Raw genomic sequence first — 21074 nt, 5'->3', positions numbered from 1 at the left:
AAAAATGCAAGGGAAGAAAAAAGTGAATGGGAAAAGAAAGTGGCACTTCTTTTGGCTTACTTACATGCACTTTGTGATATTTTCCCCTTTAAATACATTCTACTTGCTTTAACTGTTATGTATTGAGCTTTTTTGTTTTGTTTACAGTATCTCATGTTAATTAATGGTATAGTAACTTCTTAATTAGATGTTATGTTTGGGTTTTTGTTTTGTTGTTGTTTGTTTTGTTTGTGGTTTTTTGGTTGGTTGGGTTTTTTTCTGGAAAGGTGTATTTTTAATGAGGATTTTGATTTTGTTTCTTGAAATGGTTGTAGCAGAAGGATAATATAGCAGATGTCTCACAGAAACAGATCCAAATAAAAGGTTGACTGTAAATCCAGCCTTGCAACCTAATACTCTAATTAGTACTGCTTTTGGAGGATGGAAAATTATTTTATGTGTGACACTATACAGAAATTATTGTTGAGCACTTTTGTGGTTTGGTTGTGCATTCATTTTTATTCTGTGTTATACTCAGTTATTCATAGTGTATCTTGTGTTTCATCTATAGAATGTTTGCAAACTATGAAAGAAAGTTTGGCTTCATGACTTTTTAGTGATATTTGTGAATTATTTTTCTTGTATAATAATTACTGTTCATTGCTTTAAATGTTCATTTAGCTCAGGATTTTGTCCACCCTAAACTCAGATAGTTGAAATATAATTCACAAATAATAGATATAATAAATATTTTACCTATTAGTTTGCCATAATGCATTGCATTATTGATAACATTAATACATCATATAATGATTGTATATATTATATAGTATGTTATAAAGCATATTAATGTATTTTGTAAATTAAATAATAGTATTATCTAGCAATATGAGTGCAAACATTATATAAATGTAATTTACCTATAAATATGTGTATTTGTATTATGGTCTTTTGGAGAGGGTCTGTGAAAGAAGAAATTTTTGGGGTACAGAAGAAGTATAGTGAAAAATACCTAGGAGAATAGGTATTTTAAAATTTAGTTTCTTATTTAGACTGTTATGTCATTATGGAATTGTGTGAATTAACATGACATTTCATATTTTGATTTAAAGCTGTGTTTAAAAACTGTTACTGTTTAGAATGTGAAAAGGAAGTTCTGACTGAGTTTTTTCTTATGACCATTGAGATACAACAGGGAACAAAGAATAATTAATACCCTCTGCTTAGGAGGGAAAAAAACTAGGGACGATTTTGAGACAAGTAGTGTGGCATAAAAGGGTCTTATGGCTACAGGGTAAAACTACCTCTTTTTTTAGTGAAGAAAACGGGAGCCTGTAGAATCATTATCTGCTAAGGATAAGTGTTGAAGCCCAGTGACAGGTATTCCTGGCAAGTCGGTCAAACTGTTTGATAAAGTGTTCCTGCTCAAACGATCTAGTTCATCTTTTCAGCAGTAAGAGGTAGCTGTTTTTCATTTCAAATGTAGAAATAGGGGAAGTTGCAGATCAATACTGCAAACAAGTGTTTATTGTTTAGTGATTACCAGTCATCAGTGTGTGAATTTATACGACACAACATACTTAAATTTGAAGGAAGTGGTAAGAAACAAATAGCAAATACAGATTCATCTTCTAGAACAACATATGAATATTGTGAAAGGTTAAGTCCGAAGTTAGAAAAACATCAGACTCATCCTGAGAAGTGTTAAAAAAAAAAAAAAAGGTTTCTCCAAGATCAGATATTTCACTGCCTCTTCTCAGCAGAACACTGATCAATATGACGAGCCTGTAAGACATTTTCAGTGACTGCTGCACCGTTGTGGCACAGCTCTGATGATGATACAAGCCCCCACTCAAGGCCTCTCAGTAGCACTTCTGTACCTATTTAATTCAGCAGCAGTCTCTGTTCATCTTGGATGCACAAAAAGTGGCGAGGATCAATCTGTGACCTCACCTGGCATTTCAGATTTTAATCTAGTTTTTTAAAGTCTAAATGTTTGCAGAAAGGTTGTGTCAGTTTGTTCCATCAAATGATGAGTAATCTAAAATTTGAACATAAAAGACAGGGCAGCAACAGAGCGTTGTCAGTGCTTCTGAACACTGTACGCAAACAAGTCAGCATCGCTTGAACATGCTTATCACATTCGGATGGGTTTAGTTCAATCGTTGTAATAGACTAGCAGCTGAAAAAAAAGAGTATAAATTGGTGAAAACACAGTGGACTGTAAGATTGGAACTACAGTTCCATTTTTCTTTATATTGCTTCACTCAAGGCTTACCTTGATATGCCAGCTGCTTCAGTGTGGCCTTATTTGCTTACTCCAGATTTTACATGTGTTGCTAAACAAGTTCTTACACACATCTTTGTGTCTTAGTCTAGATTTGAGAATGCTAATTCCATCAAATCAAAGCAGGCTTTGACCCTGGCACCAGCTCCCAGTGCTGCCTGTGTCTGGCCACACAGCGTGGAGTTAGTGCCTGAACATCAGATCCGAGTCTGTAGTCTAAGACTCAGAGCAAACTCAGCTTAACCATCCCACTGGGCATCCAGCCTAGTGCCTTGAGGGCTCATCAGCTTGGGCTGGAGCCATTTTACCCCTTTTATTTACTTGGTAGTGCTTCACCAGGATGGCACAGAGCTTTGCAGGTTGGATGATACTGTTCTGTACTCAAGCTGCAGTTTAGATTCAGTCTTTGTTGCCTGGACTTACCCACTTGAAGAAAAAGTTTGCTGCGGGTATCTAAAGTTTATGACTTACTTTCTTTTTTAATGCCACAACCGGCAGTCCCAATTTTGGTGTTAGTGTTTGACATCATGTGTCTTTTGCATGTTAGCATCGTCTTTGCTGCTTCTGGGCATTTTCAAGCCATCATCACTGGCCTCCTAAGGCTAACTGATATTTACACAAGTGCTTTGTAGAGAAAAATCATTCATGGCCTTCAGTGCTATGCTTATTTCTAGTAACTGACCTGCAGGAAAAATACATATTCATGATATAGAAAATAGTGAAAGTATCAGACTTTGACATGCTATTATACAGTTTATTCAGGAGACAGTGTGGGTGAGGAGGTGATAACAAGCTTAGGGCTGAGGCAAGAGAGTGCAGAGGGTATAAGGAGCAAAGGCATAAGGACACAGGCACAATGGAGCCAGAAACATTGCCTTTGTTTTTGGGGAACACAGAAGGAAAAACAAAATAAATTGGAAACCAGAGCGGTAGACATTGTTAGAATTGTATAAATGTTCTGATATTTAATGTAGAAAATACTGTATATTAGTTGTTTTAATCCTAAAATAGTTTTTGTAATGCCAGTGCACAGAGGAGTTACAGTATTTTTGCTTGGTAGGTATTTGTTGTATCTTTGCTTTTTTATTTCCAAGTCAGTGGATTCCCTGGGATCTTATATTCAGAAAGACTGTCAGGCAACATATTGTCTGAGGTGATTCAAAATGTCTGAGTTTTTGTATGGCGGATGATTGAAAGCAAGAAAGGAATACTGATTTTTGATTTCTTATTATTCTAACCTGTCAGGAAAATTAGGGGGATTTGCACAAGAAAACAACACCATAGATTCTGGAGAACTTGACATAGGCCGAAGAGCAATACAAGAAGTTCCCCCTGGGATCTTTTGGAGATCACAACTCTTCATTGATCAGCCACAATTTCTAAAATTCAATATATCCCTTCAGAAAGATGCGTTGATCGGAGTATATGGCCGAAAAGGCTTACCACCTTCACACACTCAGGTGAGAACTGCTTGCATTGAAAACTGTGAGCTTGTATCTTTTTGTATCTCTTTTCTTTCGCAGGATTATATACTTTACCATTTTGCTGATGATTAGTTTTGCTTTTTATACTTTATGGATCTCATGTGATGTCCAAAACATTTGTAATACTCTAAGTGATGGAACTAAAATGGCAGGGGGGAGTTCTTATTTATGAGCTGTTCTGAATGCTGTGAGCAGCAATGGCGCTTTAGATGTGGAGTTGTTTCATGCAGAATTTATAGGTGCGTTTTTCCTTTTGTGGTCTATAGACATATCTTTAAAAATCTAAGCAAACTAATAGTGGTCGAGAGTGCCTGACGAAGACTGAATTTGCCGAATCTCCAGGAAAGAAGACAGCAGTTTTTTTTATGAAATTTCAGTTTGTTCTACAAGTAAATGCTACAGTGTTTACAGTTTGGTGTCTCAATAAATACATAAAATAAAAAATACATAATATGTGTCTATGGTGATATAGTGAACTAAAGTCGTAAAAGTGTCAGTCTTCACTAGACATTTAATGGCTGGAAACTTCATTCTGAGGTGTCCCAGAGGGTTCATTCTGCTCAGCTCCTCAGGTTTCTAATGAGACTTTTTATTGCATATGGTCATGTATTGGACTAGTAACAAAGAAACACTTTTTATTCATAGCTATAGAAAAGTTGAAGTATAAAAGAATGAATAGTCTTCTGGATTGGCAGGAGAAAGGGAGACTCATTGCCTCAGGTGGTACTTTAGAATCAATTGTATTCAGATCATATTTTTAAGATTTAAGACCTTCCTAGTTCAGATTTCTTGCAGTTCAATATTTGTCCAAGTGCTGGCTCTGAACCATTGTTCCACCTGAAAAGGGAGTTGAGCTCATGATTTTCTACCCCATTTAGAGAATTATGCAACATCTTACTGTTTGGGTTTTTTTAAGTATATGGATTTGCCCTGGACACTACTCTAAGCATATCAACCTAATGGTATAATTGGAATGAAGCTTGACTGATTATGCCTGATACACAGTTGCAACAGTGAATCCATAACTGCAAAATTCAAATACCTTCTTTACTAATCCCACTTTTTTTAGTTTGATTTGCTTGCTACTGCATTATTTAGAATTATTTTGGTTTTCTTCAGGCTTAACTTTTACAGAAATACTGCTAATTATATTACCTATTTAGCAGTCACAAACCACAGAGGAAGAATTAGGGTCAGCAAAGGAGTTTCATGCAGCTAAAATCACAGAATGTTACATTAGATTTATTTTTTAGTTTAATTTCCATCAAACTACAAACAGTTTACTGCATACAGAAAATGCAGTTATGTTTATTTAAAAATTTGATCCTCATAAAAATTATTAAATGGATTTTCTTGAGACTTTCACATATGAACACCCACCCTCAGGCAGGCAACAAGCATGAGAAATTCTAGCTCAAAGAAAATTGATTCAGAAAGTTATCAGCCATTGGAAATAGAGGTTTGGAATACAAATGCCATCTCAATGATAACAATAATAACAGGAGCCAGGGGAATGCATGTGTGGCAAGAATAAATAAAACTGAAGAAGCTGATCTGGACTGTGCATTTATATGAGAAGTTATGCAAGGAGATACGTCTGTGAGAAATGATATTTCCTTGATTCCTTATTCCGGCAGAAGATTGAAATAAGGATGCCCTTTATTCAAAAACTTGGGAAAAGGAGATAACTAAATGTGTTTCCCGTCATCTGTGTTACACAGACTCTCTTCCCTTTGGTTTCCTACTACCTGAGTTTGATACAACAGAAAGAATCGTTTGCAAATCCCACTACTATATCTTCTTTAGTTTCTGTGACATTTTGGATATATTGTTCCCAGGATATAGGTCAAGCTCTCTTGTTCTATTTTTGCCTGGTATATAATTAGAGTATTTTTAACAAACCATTTGACTGACACTTGATACCTTGAAAAATTAAGCATGCTTACTTATCAATGCCCTGGTGAACTTCTAGGGCAGCTTAAGATTCCCAAAGGTGCAGGGTTATCAGGTTATCAGAATGTTTATATGGCCTTGAACCCAGTGATGTCTGGTTTAGGTGCCTGAGATAAAGCATGTGTATAATCCCCTAAAAAATATAGTTCCAGTGAGCAACTGGGAGGTCTTTTGTGACTCTGCTCCTGTATATGGGGGTAAAAAAAAAGGATTAAAATATTTGTCCACAGTTTAGGCATTTCTGCCATGACATTCTAATTGCAGGGCTTTGATGAAGACACATTGTACTGGTAAAAACGTATTTCACCAAAGTAACTTACATAAACAAAATAAGGTATTTAGGCAAAATGAAATGAAATAGAACATTGAGGGATTTGCAGGCATAAATGCATGTATTGTTTTCTCACTTCCCCTAACCCTTGAGGCTTGTACTGACAAAAGTTCTTAACTGCAGGCCAGGCACAGAGGTAGCTTACTCGTATAGCTCCAAGTGTCACAGGAACGTGTTAGAAGAACACGTGAATGTCCAGGTTGGGTCCCACCAAAGGCTCATCTAGCCCAGCATTCTGTCTGCGATGGTGACCGTTAGCAGATATGTAGAGATTAATATAGCAGCGTGACAGATTTGTAGTGATTCTTCCTACAATGCACTCTTGGCTTCCAGAATTTCAAGGCTGAAAGAAATCCTGAGTCAAAGGTGCTGTCTTTGTGTTCTACCGCTTTTGATAGATTCTTTTTTCTTGTGAATTTGCCCAGTCCCCTTTGAACCTATGGAAGCTCTTAGTGTCCATGACATTTGCAGCAATGAGTTTCACAGCTTAACTGTACATGTCTCCTGTGTGTTTTGTGCAGCCTTCTGGTAGTTTTAGTTGGACACCCAGTTGGTGGTGTTTTGGAAGAGACAGTGGAGAGTTTCTCACAGATTTCTTCTTTTTGATTTGTACATCTCTGGTTTCCTCAATGAGTTTGATTTTTTTTTTCCCAGTCTATATGTCATTCATTGCATGAATGTTGCTTCAATCTTTTGATCAGCCATGGCTTTTTCTGAATGTTCTCCAGTTTTACTGCAGCCTTTTTGAGCTGGAGAGACTACAACAGCACAGAACACAGCAGATGTTGAACTACGATGGTTTCATACAACGCCTTAATGATGTTTAGGTTTTTTTTATTGTTATTGTAGAACGGATATATCTGTAGATCTGTCTACCATAGCTCCAATATCTCATCCCAGAATGATAAAAGTTGGCTCAAAGCCCATCTGTGGATGTGTAAAGCTAGGGTTATTTCATGAGGACTTTGAAAAGTAGGATATCACCCATATATATCACTTCATGTCTACATTTCTTGAATGCTATGTGCCCTTATCTCCTAGTCACAGAGTGACAAGTGCTAATAACCAAATTTATGCAAATGAGCAACTGCTGCCTGTTTCTCAGATGTCGGTATTTGAATTTTATGATCTTATGTTAAATAATAGAGAACTGATTGCTACCTGCACTCTAGCAGCATTCAAAAAGTTTCCTTACCAGCTGTCCCCCTCCAATATCTGTGCTCATATGCCTATGATAACCCTACATTTGTAACCACGCACCACCATCTTCTTTAGCTCCTTCCTTACAGCTTTGGTGTTTCTATCATTTTCTGCCTTCTCTCCGTGTCACTTTTGATTATAATGCAAAACTTGCATATTACATTTGCCACCTTGTTCTGCGCTTCTCTCCTAGACCCTTTTCTTGTTTATCTGCCTTTTTAGTGTGTGTCCAGTTAAAACCAGACAGCAAGTAAGAGGAAACTCTGATGCCAATTGTTCTGCTACTGTGATGGACATCATGAAAGTATGATAGAAATGCACATGGGGGACACCTCGAGAAGTCTTTTAGTCATCCTTATCTTGGAACAGGATCAACTATCTCTAAACCATTCCTATCAGTTGCTTAGCATTTCTTCATAAAATAATAATAGAATGTAGCAAATTTAACTCTTGTCTGCCACATGATCCAAAATAGTAGGGATGCAGCATTTAGGAAATGGCTTGATATCTTATAATCAGGACAAAATTTTTGGTTGTGTTTTTGTATTCTCTTTAGGTACTGAAATCAGTCTCAAGCGCAGCCACTATGTGTGTGTCACAGACTGATCTGAGATGCAGAGTTCTTTCTTTCTGGGGAATCATAAATAAATCAACCAGAAATAATTGACGGTGGCTGTCCATTCAAAACCCAATCAATGTGAGCCTGAAAGTCTTTGTGACACTTTCTAAAAATGTCAGTTCCATTGCAGCCACGGAATCAATATGTTTATTTAAAGAGACTTTCAGAATTAAAAAAAGGGCTTTGGTTTAAAGCAAAACTGAATGGAGTGGTAAGGCAAATCAGTGCATTTAAACTCAATATAAAGGTAATTAATTTATCCTCATAGGAGGAAGATAAAATTAGTATGTTTTTTGCTTATGAAGATAATTGTTTTTCCAGACTTTCTGTTATCGTGTTCTAAATACAAGAAAACAGCCTTTAAAAGGGTTAAGATCAATTATTGTTTTTTGCCAGGGGACAGACTGAACAGTAAATTCCCCTCTGTATGGCTTTTAAAATGTAGTCTAAAATGGTGTTCTGATAACGGCATATGTCCTTATTACATTACAAATACAAAATCATTAATAGGACCATGCTTGTCAGCCATTAGTATACTCTTTGTGGTCAATCAAGTAATCACTTGTTCCTGTATCAGAAATATTGTTCTCATCGTAAACTGTCCTCCTACAAAAATGACCCTCTGTAGTATACAAATAACAAGGTTTCTCCTAATGTCTTTAAATGGCTTGTTAGAAGTTAGAACTCCCTGAGCTTTTTCCCTTTTAAAATATTAGTGAAAAATGCAACCAGACAGAAGTGTTTGTCAGGCAGGCAGGAGGGGGAAAAAAAAGCCTAAAATTGTTTTTCTCTCTCTCACAAAATAAGATAAATATTTAATTCTCTGACAAATTAGAATGTTGAATGGTTTTGAATAATTGGTGCTCTCCCAAAACAGTTGCATTCATTTTCATGTGGTGCTGCACATATATTCAGAGTGACAGCGTACGGAGGTACCAGCTTCTCCACATCCTAATCACATTCTGTTCTATTCTGCTGGTTCAGACAGAGCTGGAAAAGTGTCTCAGGTGTTGACAGAGGCATGTTAACCACCCCAAATGGTAGGAAGATAATTCTGATTATTGAGAAGGAACATGAGAAGCTGCTACATTTTTCTAAGCCCCGCTTATGGTTTTTAACAAAACGGTATGTTCTGTCCATTGATCTGGGATACCATATTTTTTTGTCAGTTGGTTATTTTCAGTAGTTCCAATGTTTAATGCTTTCCATCTCCTCTGTTGGGCTTCTGTGATAGAGAACAAAGCCCTTGCTCTCCTTCCTCCAGAGCTCCAGACTACTCAAAAGGGACATCAAACAATTTAATCCTTCATCCAAAACTAAATGAAAAGCAAAGTAGATTATTGGTGTTGGATATTATTAATAACCCATATGCAAATAACACACTTTGAATGTTAGCTCTCACATGTAATGTAGGTGGCAGTCATGACTGCAGATTCATTACAACTGTTTTCTTTCCCCCAATATATGTAATAGGTTCATTGGCCACTTGTGACCAAAAAAGCTACTCTGAACAAAAATACCAACTACTCCTCATGTTTATTAAAGCCTCCTGTCTGTTCCTGCCCACAGTATGACTTTGTGGAGCTCCTGGATGGCAGCCGGCTGATCGCGAGGGAGCAACGCAACCTGCTGGAGTCGGAGCGAGCGGGGCGGCAGGCGAGGTCTGTCAGTCTCCACGAGGCAGGTTTCATCCAGTATTTGGATTCTGGCATCTGGCACCTGGCCTTTTATAATGATGGGAAAAATGCGGAGCAGGTGTCTTTTAATACCATCGTTATAGGTAAGCATGATCTTCAGAGCTCTCACCAAATGCTAGGCTCTGGTCAGGTTTTTTAGGAATACAGAGATATGTTTTGTAGTTAAATGATCTGAATTTTTTCACAGATTTTCAATTCATAGTGTTTCTTTTACTGATGAGAATAAAATGCAGAATGTGTATTTTAATGACTTAGTCTAAGGCATAAGGAATGTACTGTCTTGTAAAACAGTGCTTGAAAGGAGGATATGGTTTTGAAGTATTTGTTAAATGGCACAGGGCTGGATTTTAAGTATGGGGCTCATATGGTTTTACCATTATATTTTGAGCCTTTTTGTTGGAATGTAACATCCTAAGATACTAGAGGCATCAGCAACAGAAAATCACAGCTATTCACGCTCTTCAAACAACCCAAATATAAACACTCCTCCTGGAGTGAGAGCATGCTGTCAGTTGGTAGTGGTTTAGATGATAGGTACTTCATGTGGTGGGCGTCTGTGAATTATCCTTTTTTTTTCCCTGTAGAGTCTGTGGTGGAATGCCCCCGAAATTGCCATGGCAACGGCGAATGTGTTTCTGGATCCTGCCATTGTTTCGCTGGGTTTCTGGGCCCCGATTGTTCAAGAGGTAAATCAACCCCATGCTTTTCTTCAGTCAGTTTAAGCGAGCATGAAGACAAGTACAACGGGAAAGCAACCAGCATGTGACTTGCTTCTTAAATGTTCTTCTTTATAAAGCTTTGGTGAATAACTTGGTTTTAATTTTTCTATTGTGTGTTAATTTCACAGCAGCCTGCCCGGTGCTGTGCAGTGGCAATGGGCAGTACTCCAAAGGACGCTGCCTGTGCTACAGCGGCTGGAAGGGCACCGAGTGCGATGTGCCTACAACTCAGTGCATCGATCCCCAGTGTGGGGGCCGGGGCATCTGCATCATGGGCTCTTGTGCCTGCAACTCTGGATACAAAGGAGAAAACTGTGAAGAAGGTAAATGAGAAAATATGTACCCCGGCACCTGCTGTTCTTGGTCATGTTTCTAGCTGGCATGTCCAGTTCTATCAGTTTTGCTGGGTCCAGATCATATGCACTAAGTGTTTCTTCAAAAATAATTTTAGAATGATTCTACAGAATTATTATACTTTATTTATTCTCTAGTAATCAATGGGAAAGCTCTTAATAATGTGTAATATCTTTTTGCTTGCCGGTAATTTTTTTTTTAATTATTTTTTCTAACGGAGGTCAACTAAGAAGAAAGCACTCAAAAAATAGATGTTGGAATACAGGAAGACTTACTGATTTTTAGCAGTGTAGAATAAATCATTAATGTATTGCATTTGTTAGTGATCTTTTCCACCAACCACACTGTGGAAAGTGCCGATTCAAATGCATCAGAGTGAAAAATGATGCATCATTTTTGTATTCCAGAGATGTGCATAATAATATTCATTCTGATGTGCTGCAAAATGCAGTTCATTTTCCATTCAATTTTTTTAGGGAGTAAAAAGTGCCATTTTCTTTTTCAATCAAATTGATTTTATTGATCTCCACGTACAAAGTAATGCAATTAAGTCTCTGGAATTAAATTTTCAGACCATTGACCCTACAAGTGTAACATTTTATTGAGTCAAATTGCTAAATTAAATCTCGTCATCTAAAGCACATTAAAGTGAATTAAGATGGATAGACAGTGCGCAACTCCCTTATTTCTGAGACAAGTTGAGGGTCCCGTACAGCTGTCAAAACTCTGTAATGGTGGATCAGCTCAGTTGGTGCCGAGTGCTGCAGGGAATCCTACACTTGTGACGCTGTGATTATACAGAACAGAGATCAGTTGCCCAAGACCCAAAGCCAATCTTGTTGTAATTCAGAAAAAACAGCAAACCTTGAAAGATTCTCCGTTAAATCAGCAGTCGCCTGTAAATGTCTTAATGTCAGTTATGTGCACACACAAATTTCACAATACCACAAAGTGATGTGGAAGAGAGATGTTTTTACAAAGAAAATTGCCGCTAAGCAGTTAGTGATGATAGAGTGATTTGCTTTGTAGCCAGAGAAGGGTGGCTGGCACCAGGATATGATACATTGGTCCTCACTCATTGCAGTGAAACAAAGGTGAACTTCTCATCTTCAACCTACTAATGTATGCTTTTAAGACTAGTGCAGTGCTGCCTATTTCACAAGGTGTTAATATGTGGATTAAGCCCAAAAGAGCCATGAACATCTAAGCGCTGATTACTGTCGTTAGGAATGACAGGTTTGAGCTGACCTTTCTCGTCCTTCCGCAGCGGATTGCTTGGACCCAGCCTGCTCCAGCCACGGCGTGTGCATCCACGGCGAGTGCCACTGCAACCCAGGCTGGGGTGGCAACAACTGTGAAATCCTGAAGACGATGTGCCCTGACCAGTGCTCGGGCCACGGCACCTACCTTCAGGAGAGTGGTACCTGCACCTGTGACCCCAACTGGACAGGTCCCGATTGCTCCAGTGGTAAGGGTTAAAAGCACTCGCATTTCGTAAAATGATGACGTCTTGGATAGCAGCATTTTAATAACATTATTTTGTTAGGACCTGGCCTACTGAGCTGATGGAAGTCTTTGAGCTGACTTCAGCATGAACTTGTGATTTGATTCAAAGGTTCAAAATAATTGGTGAATTTGTAGTATTTGAAAATCAGTGTATTTGTTGGTATCTTTTAGCTGCATTCATCTGGTAACTTAATTCACATGCAAATACAGAATGTTCTTTGTATCATATGTAGATCCAAGTATCATCTTACCTAGTAAATCTATTTAGAAACTTAAAATTTAATCTATTTAGAAACTAGAAACGGTCACGGTTTAAAAATCTCTTCAGCTAATTGGAGGTATTTTTCTTGAAAAACAGACAGCATTCCAGTTTGAAGGCAAAGGAAATGCAAAAATTAATCCTAAACAGCTTTCAAGGAAGGGCACAGGCTGCCAGGGTGGAAGGAGTTGGTAGGAGTGAAGAAGCAGAGTGATTTCTTATAGCAGAGGGATTTCTCTGTGAGCTTAGTAAAAGTATAGTCTGAGTTTAGAAGTAAAAGACTAAAATGACTGAACATACTATCACAGACAGCAAAATCCAAATATAAAGTATGACAACATCCTTTTTACAAATACGTGTTTTAGAATATTGTTTGGTAGCCACATATCAAAAGAGAAATCTTGTCTAAATGTGAGACATGTATTTGTCTAAAACAGTTCATCTAACAACTCAGATGATTTTGTTAATGAAAACTGAACACATGGGCTAGCTGGGTTTATTCCAGCTTATGAATAAATATAACTTTTTCATGAGGAACCATCTTTTTTAAACAAAAGTACTTCCTGACCAGGATCTGTGATACTGCCTAATGGTTTATGCATAGGAGAGTGATAGGACAGAGTTCCAAACATTCAAGAAACAGTGACAGAGAGAAGAAAATGTTGTTCTCTGTTATGTTTGTTTAGAAAAAAAAAAATCTTATCTGAACATTTCTAGCACTAAAAATGGCTATTTGTGAGAGGCCCTTTCTAGTTCTCAGGCAAAATATGGATCCTCTTATTTTTCGGTACAGTATCCTCAACACTGTTCTTGATGATTCGTTATGCTCCATGTTTTACTTAGGTTTCAAGGAACGACTGGTCATTGAAGTAAAATAAAATATTTCTGATCTTAAATATTTCAAAAGCATTAAATTCATGAAAGAGCTTTGTAAAAATATGCACAGGCTACTTGCTGGTCATGCAAAATGACCTTCAGAGTGGTACACTAAAAAAGTAAATTTTAGCCATACACATTTTGTTAAGCTACTAGAAGAAAAAAAGAATGAGTTGTTTCTATCAGATGGGTTTATAGGTTTGAAATCAGCAGAGCTTTCCTCTATCTCCATCAGCCGTTTGTCCGTTAATTAGCCCTTCAATTCCACTTCAATTAAATTAACTCTAATTAATAAGTTCATTACAAAGATTGACGCACCTTGCTCAAAGCTAGTGTGCTAAAAGCTGATAAACACCTTCACCCTAATGAAAAATTGATTAGATTGAAGAGAAATAAACCTTTCTTTCTTGGAGCTGCGTTGATGTTTTGTGACTCTAAAGTTAATCAAAGCATCTTGCATCTCTTAATCAAAAATTTAATTCAAAGTAGATATAAAATGTTGTATAGGGAAAAAAAAAAGGGGGGGGGGGGAGCAGGAAATTACAACTGTCTTTCTCCATAAAGGTTTTGAGCTGTTTCTTCTGGGAAATATCACAGCTCCTTGATAGGGTGTTTAATGTTCCACAGCACTTTGAGACAGAGGGTTATGCTCTATGGGGGAAGAAAAACACTTTTGAGTGGAAAACTGGAAACCTTTCTTGCACTGAATGCTTCTTTCTTTTGCTGTTGAAAATAATTTCAGTCTTTTATTACTAAGCTGTTTGTTGTCTTTCACAAGAAAACAAAAAACTAAATACAGTACCTTTACAAAGCAGTACGTGGTTACAGCCAGCTGTGTGCCAAGGAACTAAAGAAGTCCCTCAGGCTGTATTGTATCTCCTCTTGTTTTCCCGTTGTCTGCTTAGCAGAAGTAAAGTTTGCTTGCAGTCTGACTAAATGAACCAAAACTGTAAATGCAAAATCTGGCAGTCTAGATTATCGTCTTGTATTAGCTGAGACTTAACATGCGTTGTTTGGCCTCTGACTACCTTTGGCTGTTAACGTATTTTTCAATTATTCTATCACTTACAAGATCCTGTTACTATATGTAAATGACAAGTTAAATTGCTGTATGTTGATTTATTTTTTTGAACAATCTATTATTTAAACCAGACTGTTCATAGCTGTCACTGATACAAATTTACTGAAAGTAAAAGAGAATCATCTTTGATATTTAACAGATGTGTCAGTATGTCAGCATAGTACTAATTTGTCTCACTAAGGCTGATTCTTTATAATGAAAAACTGTGTCAGAAATGGCACATTTTTACTTTGAAAGAAAACAGGGAGAAGCGTAGGGAGGGAAAACCTTGTTAAAATGAACTGTCATTAATACTGGATTTTTACACACAACACACAGTGACCTAGGTATATGGTACATTTAGTCATTAGGAGTACATGGTAAGTTCAAATATGTGTAAGTGCCATAGTCTAAGTTACAAAAGGTTACTCTTAAGGCATCTGTGATCACAAAAAATATTACTGAAAATTATTCAGAGCTAACAGAAGAGCTGTGGACGCTTAAGCACTGCTAAGTCTGCGAGATAACTAAGTGAGCATTAGCACAGCGGTAAAACTGTACTCTGCTTCGTGTTGGGTCTTGCCTGAAAACGCCTTCCACAGTGATTTGATTTGATTTTCAAAGATTTTGCCTTTCTTATTCTTCTACGTTTTGAATTAAAACATAGCGCTGCTAATTAACGCACACCCTCTCTCTCCCGTGTGCACTCCCTGCCTCCTTCTATCCCGCTCTCTCCTCTCGGATGCAGAGATCTGCTCGGCGGACTGCGGCACGCACGGTGTGTGCATGGGCGGCACGTGCCGCTGCGAGGAAGGCTGGACGGGCGCAGCCTGCAACCAGAGAGCCTGCCACCCTCGCTGCGCCGAGCACGGCACCTGCAAGGACGGCAAGTGTGAATGCAGCCAGGGATGGAACGGAGAGCACTGCACCATTGGTAGGCTGGCCGCGCTTTACCCTGTTCTTCGCTGCAAAGTTTAAACGGCTGGCGCTGCCAGCCATGGCTGTTATTCAGTGCATTACTTTGAAGCTCGTTTCTTCACATTTGCATGTGTCAGTCTTTGTAAAGGAGTTGATATTTTAAGAAAGGAAACGGTTGTATAATAGCTCAACAGTTCTTCATACCCAGTTTGCCATGAAAAGGAGGTGGAAGAATTTCCTTTTCAGCCTTTTCTCTTTAACTGCTTTTTGCCAAGGGGGAGGTTACTTCTATTTTAACCTGTAAATATATTATTTCATTTCTACTTTTCTGTTTCTTTTGTGATAGCTTTGTGTTTTTCAGAAATTAAACTTCCTATTGTTTTCCTTTTTTTTTTTCTTTTATGGAGAAGCTTTAAAAAGTGACACACCTACACAAAAATATCACTTCCACCTTGTAATGAATGTGATCTAGCTGCCCAAAATTATATTTTTGTCAACATGATGCTCTGTTTTAGAATTATACCAGTTCTCTTTCATGTAAATAATCTAAGTTTTCTACAGTTCATTGTGAAGAAGCCATCCTTATTAATAGATTCTCTGTTTCTGTAATCAAGTTAGTGCTAGCACCTGGAAACCTTTGGAAATTACTGTGCCTTTATCAATAGAGATTTTCTTACTCAGTTATGTACAGTCCGTATGCCCTGTATACAGGAGGATATCCCTCTCCACTGCACAGGTCTTGATGGTGAACTAGCATGAGAAATTATGCATGTAAATAAGGGGACGAAGAAAAAGCGGAGGAGGAGTTGCCAAAAGGTTTATCTTTTTTATATTGTCTTTGTATAGCTGTAGTGCTAAGAAATGAACTTCCACACTAATTCCTTCCTATACACCCTTTGTGCAAGACGCTGCAGGTCTGTAATAGACGAGGAGGCTCCTATCCAAACACTTTTTGTCTCAGCATAACCAGGCAGAGAAGCTATTGCGTGACAACAGGTAGAAGTACAGACAAAGGAACTGGTTGTGCTCAAACTGTGAGAGGTGGCCAGCTTGTACTTGGATGCGTGGGGAACATTACACAGAGCTCAGCAAATGTTGTGACAGGAGTAACAACGTCACTCGGCAGGTGTTTGTGGGGCACGGCTCCCACGTGTGGGAAGCATCGTGGTTAAGCACATAGAGGTGGATTGAACAGACCATGAAAGAGGTGGCCAAAGGTCAAGCAAAGGTCTTTTCCAACCAAAACGATTCTGTGGCAAGAGTAACATTGAGTGATGGGGAAATCAAGGATAATCCAAATAGTCAAAAAGAATTCCAATAAGTTAAAAAAACCCATAGTTTTATGCTTGGGGAGGTGGAAGAGAGTCAGTTAAAAGAGGCGATGTAGCCAAAGCAACAGGATATGACAGTAAGTCTAATAGCGGTAGAGCTGATGGATGTGAATGTGGCATTATTTGCTTTTGCCACAAGCTAAAAAGAGGCTGGGGAATTTTAACTGTGTGGACGTTTTGGAAGAGCTGTGACTCTGAATGTGTTAGCACAAGTAAACTGTCGCTGGGGCATGAGTGTCTAGAAAATAGTAAAGCCCAGGCTGCGTTCCCGGTAGCTCGCAGCCCTGACCGAGGGGCAAGGTGGTGGTGCTGCGCTTGGAGGTCACAGCAAACAGTGGTGTGGGCTTTGAGGGCAGGGAAAATGAGAGCCTGATACAGCTGCATTAGCTGATACCCACATCACTGCACCAGGAAGATGAGGCAAGGTTTTATTATGTAGAAGGGAGCCAGGTGTGAAGCAGTAAGACTGATTCATTTTTTACAGAAGTCACAAACAGATATATATATTTTTTTTTTTTTTTTTTTTGTCATTTACTAATGAAATTGCTCAGATGTGAGGGAGTGGGAGCCAAGGTCCATCTGCAGAATCGTGGGGAGAATCGATGGGGTTAACGTTTTTGAGGAGCTTCCAGAAAACATGCTGACAAAGGGAGTAGAGAAGTGGGGAGAGAACTGCTTTCTGAACAATGAAGTAAAGTAAATCTTTAGAAGTAGGATGAGGCCTTTCCCTTGACCGCTTTAACTTGCCAACGAGCAATTACTCAGCAGATCGCTCTGCTGTTGGTCTCACTGACCTTGGCAGCGTTTCAAAGGTTGTAGTTATACACGGATGAACTGCTCTTGAACAATTTTTCCAACGTATTAAGCACAAACAAGTTTTTTCTCAGCACTGGGCGAGCAGGTCTGTCTTCCCACCTGTTTATTCTTTAAATGGGTGTTTACTTTGCAGCTGCTGCTGTAAAGATAGTTTGATATGTTTATATTGCCCTTACAGCCTCCAAGACAAGTAATGAGGCACAGGCTCTAGCCTGCTGTTACATTTATTTTTCTTAGAGCTGTTTTCTTCAGGAGGCCAGTGGTATGGAGAAACCAGGTCATTTTATTGCTCATTTCCAAGAGTATTTCCACTTAGTGGAGTGAAAATTGTTGCTTTCTCAGCTTGGTAAATGAAGAGTCAATTTGCCTTTCTCTCACCTGCCCTAGAGTAGAATGTAGCTCTTTCTGAGCAATACATTTCAAAACACAGGGGACATCAAAATGTTTCCCCATGAAAACCATTTTTTCAATTGTCACCCTCTATTTGTAACCCAGACTTTTTAATGCTATGTAGAATTCCCAACCTGGTAGCATAATATTTACGTAACTTCTGTTACACATATGAAAAACTCCCACTCTTACTTTATATATCTAAAAATAAACATTTCTTATTTCTAAAAGTCATTAACCATTTAGCTGCAGTAGTGTGAAGCACTGTAGAAATGCAGGAATATTTGTTTGATGCAGCTGTTAGCTGGAAGTCACATGTAGTACAATGGCCTAAATTTACTACTTCTTGGGGAAAGGAATATTCCAAAGAAGTTGTAAATTTTAAGGTAAATGAATTTAATTGCTTTTTGGGAAAGGAGTAGCCAGCCAGATCTCTACCTGGATGCACAAAATGCAGTAGATCTGTATGCATTAATCATAGAGGCGCTAACTGGAATGTGTACTGAATCACCTAAATCCATAACTCATTTGATCAAAGTGATTATGTCTTTTTTGTGAAGCATGAATGCTGTTTAAAATGTTAAGAGTGTTTTGCACCTCAAGTAATGATTTTTATATATTTCTAAATGCTGACTCAATTTCAGTTGGCCCACTGTTTGTATAGTCAGTTGAAATGTATTAAAGGGTCAAAAGAAGGAAAAACCAAACTTACCTCAATTAAAACAAGGTAGTCCTTAGTTTCATCTATGTATACTAATTTTTCAAACCCTAGATCGCTTCTTGGGTTCTGCTAATTTTTATGTATGCCTCAAGAAATGGAAATTTGGCCAAAGGAAATTCTAATTGCTCTAAACTTACAGAGGCCATTTGTTTATTCTTTGGGACATTGGGAAGCAAGATCACAGATGATTGCAAATGTTTGACAAAATTTAGGCATCTGCTTCTTAGCATACCTAGGTTAATCATCAGTTTAACAAAGCCCTAAGGCTGCAGATCACAAGACAAATATAAAATACAATACATCTATATTTTATACATATTTGATTTGTGAGAGAGAACAGAATAGTCTAAATAAAGCAGATTTTTTTTTTTCTTTTTTGAAGCAATGTCTGTAATAAATGAGAAAGATTGTTTTAACTAATGTGGTAGACCTGATGTGTGTTGCTCGTACCCACTGTTCCATTATGCATTTCTGGCATGGGGTAGCTCCAGCTTCAAACCCACACCTGATGTGGACCACGCTTGTGAGTCATTGCCTTTGTTCTGAACACATACTTCCAGAGATTTATATCAAAGATGTTCAGCAGATAACTACATGCTGAGCATTGTGATGAAATTAATCTAATAAGAATTAAGAATTTATTGCTGTTGCTTAGCATCCCACAGGTTTGAACTAAACACTGCCCATGTATGTTCCAAATACTAAGCAGTTTAAGATATCTAGATTGCTTACTGTCTTTTCCCTCCTGGAAATGAAATATTTTAACATTTCCTATATCCATGTGAGAACAGGTTAAATCAACCTGTTTAGTGCAAAGCTAGGGCAAATCACCTGTCAATTGTTTACGTGGCCTGGGACTGACACTCATGGGTCTGAGGTGAACATCCGTATATTATTTTGTGAAGCTCAGCCTGCATCTCAATGTGATGCAAGACCGTACATGCACAGCTGGTGCCCAGGTGATAGCCTGGCTGAAAATTTGCTCTGTAATTAAGTTTTCATAACACAGTTGTGCTAAAATATGTTTTTGTTTCCTTTCTGTCCTGGCTTACAATGAGTTCAGCGACCCTCTCCTGTCTCAGTAGTTATTTTGTGAGATTGGAACAGATATTATATCAGAAAGTCTATTATATTTTGTGATATAACTGGCATGTACCATGAGTAAATTAAGTCACAGGAAGCCCATAAATATGAATACTTTTCCAGCAGCTTTTCCACCAGAGTCTGTTATCTGAATGAAATTAGTAAATAATTATATTGGTGGGGAATCTGCTATATCCATGTGCTGTGTAACATCTCAGTTTTACAATGCAGCTTAATTTTTTCAATAGACCAAATTAGTTTTAGAGTAATCTAAATTGCAAATTGGGCAATTTGCATTGAAACTATGCCTTCTTGTTCAGATTTGTCAACACCTCTTTTTTAAAAAGTCTTTAACATTAAGCATGGGTGGGTAAGACCATCTGTTTATGGAGCTTGCCTGCAGCTCCGTTACTTAACACATGAGACAGGTTACAGCTGTTTAATTGTTATTGTGTTGAACGATTATCTTTCAATCCAAAATTAATATTTATATATGTGTGCATGGAAAGCATGTCATTAAACATAAGTGATCTAAATGTGGATTAATGTCATTAAGCATTCGTATTAATCCCTCAGGAGGGCTGAAGTTAGCATCATTGGTATTTGAGTGCTGCATGAGGCTACTTTACCTGGTCCATGAACTGAAATTCAAATCCAGTGGTGGTCCATTGTAGAAGTGCACAGCTTGTAATATGTTTTTATTCCAGTGAGAACTGGTTTATTGTCTAAGAATTACCCCTACTATGTAGTTTAGAAAGAAATAACAAAGGACAGCAAAGTATTTATTTTAACCTTTTTATTTGCATGAAATGACATTAACAAGACATTAAAACCAATCAAACCACAAATGTTTTTTCTTCAGCAAGATGTTTCTAGTTTCAGCTACTTTAGCTAGAAAAACAGGAAAGTCATCTGGTTTAGATTTTCAGAATTATGAAAAAAATAAATAACATCTAGAGCACACTCCCGTAAGTGCATTTCCATTAGTATACACTCTGTCCTGGTTGCTGGTTGAATTGGTTTTCTGACTAGGGACAGACACAAAGGCTTTTGTGAGCTGGTTTTCTAGGTGACTGTGAGCGGTGTAAGCTCAGAAGTGCTGCTAGTGTCGAGCAATGCCAAGAAGTGATCTTCTCCACTAAGTTCTATGGTCTGCACCTGCTCTCTTCAACACACGTTTAGCTTATGGCTCCTTATATTACAGATTTCAAAAATTACTACAGGGAGATGTCACTTTATCTCTTTATAAGATCAGAGAGCAAGTCAAGGCAAATGCGTTCCTCCTGTTAATCAAAGGAAGTGCCAATAGAAAACCTGATATGGCTATATATCATTACACTATATAGTTTTGAAGTATGGTCTTGACAAAGTAAGTCATGGACAGTTTGAGGGCTTGATTGATCTTCTCTGCATTTGCAGGTTAAAGGGAGAGCTGCATGGGTAACTGGTGTTAGGATGATCACCATCATTTTCGTACTGATGCTAAGTTGC

General features: G+C 38.0%; 1 protein-coding gene across 49 annotated transcripts in view; it reads left to right on the top strand.

Annotated features, from left to right (window-relative positions):
* The window catches only part of TENM3 (teneurin transmembrane protein 3), a 1347463-nt gene that overhangs the window by 1254569 nt on the left and 71820 nt on the right, over positions 1–21074 (top strand). For all 49 annotated transcript variants that reach the window (XM_065061257.1, XM_065061277.1, XM_065061276.1 and 46 more), the window contains 6 exons: positions 3512–3726; positions 9423–9633; positions 10135–10236; positions 10398–10592; positions 11891–12091; positions 15073–15258. In XM_065061257.1, coding sequence (XP_064917329.1) covers positions 3512–3726; positions 9423–9633; positions 10135–10236; positions 10398–10592; positions 11891–12091; positions 15073–15258 — 1110 coding nt within the window. The remainder of the gene's footprint in view (positions 1–3511; positions 3727–9422; positions 9634–10134; positions 10237–10397; positions 10593–11890; positions 12092–15072; positions 15259–21074) is intronic.

Source organism: Columba livia, chromosome 4, assembly GCF_036013475.1.
Source record: "Columba livia isolate bColLiv1 breed racing homer chromosome 4, bColLiv1.pat.W.v2, whole genome shotgun sequence".
NCBI classification, from domain to species: Eukaryota; Metazoa; Chordata; class Aves; order Columbiformes; family Columbidae; genus Columba; species Columba livia.
Note: the sequence above shows the minus strand (reverse complement) of the source record. Positions and strands in the feature narration are given on the sequence as shown.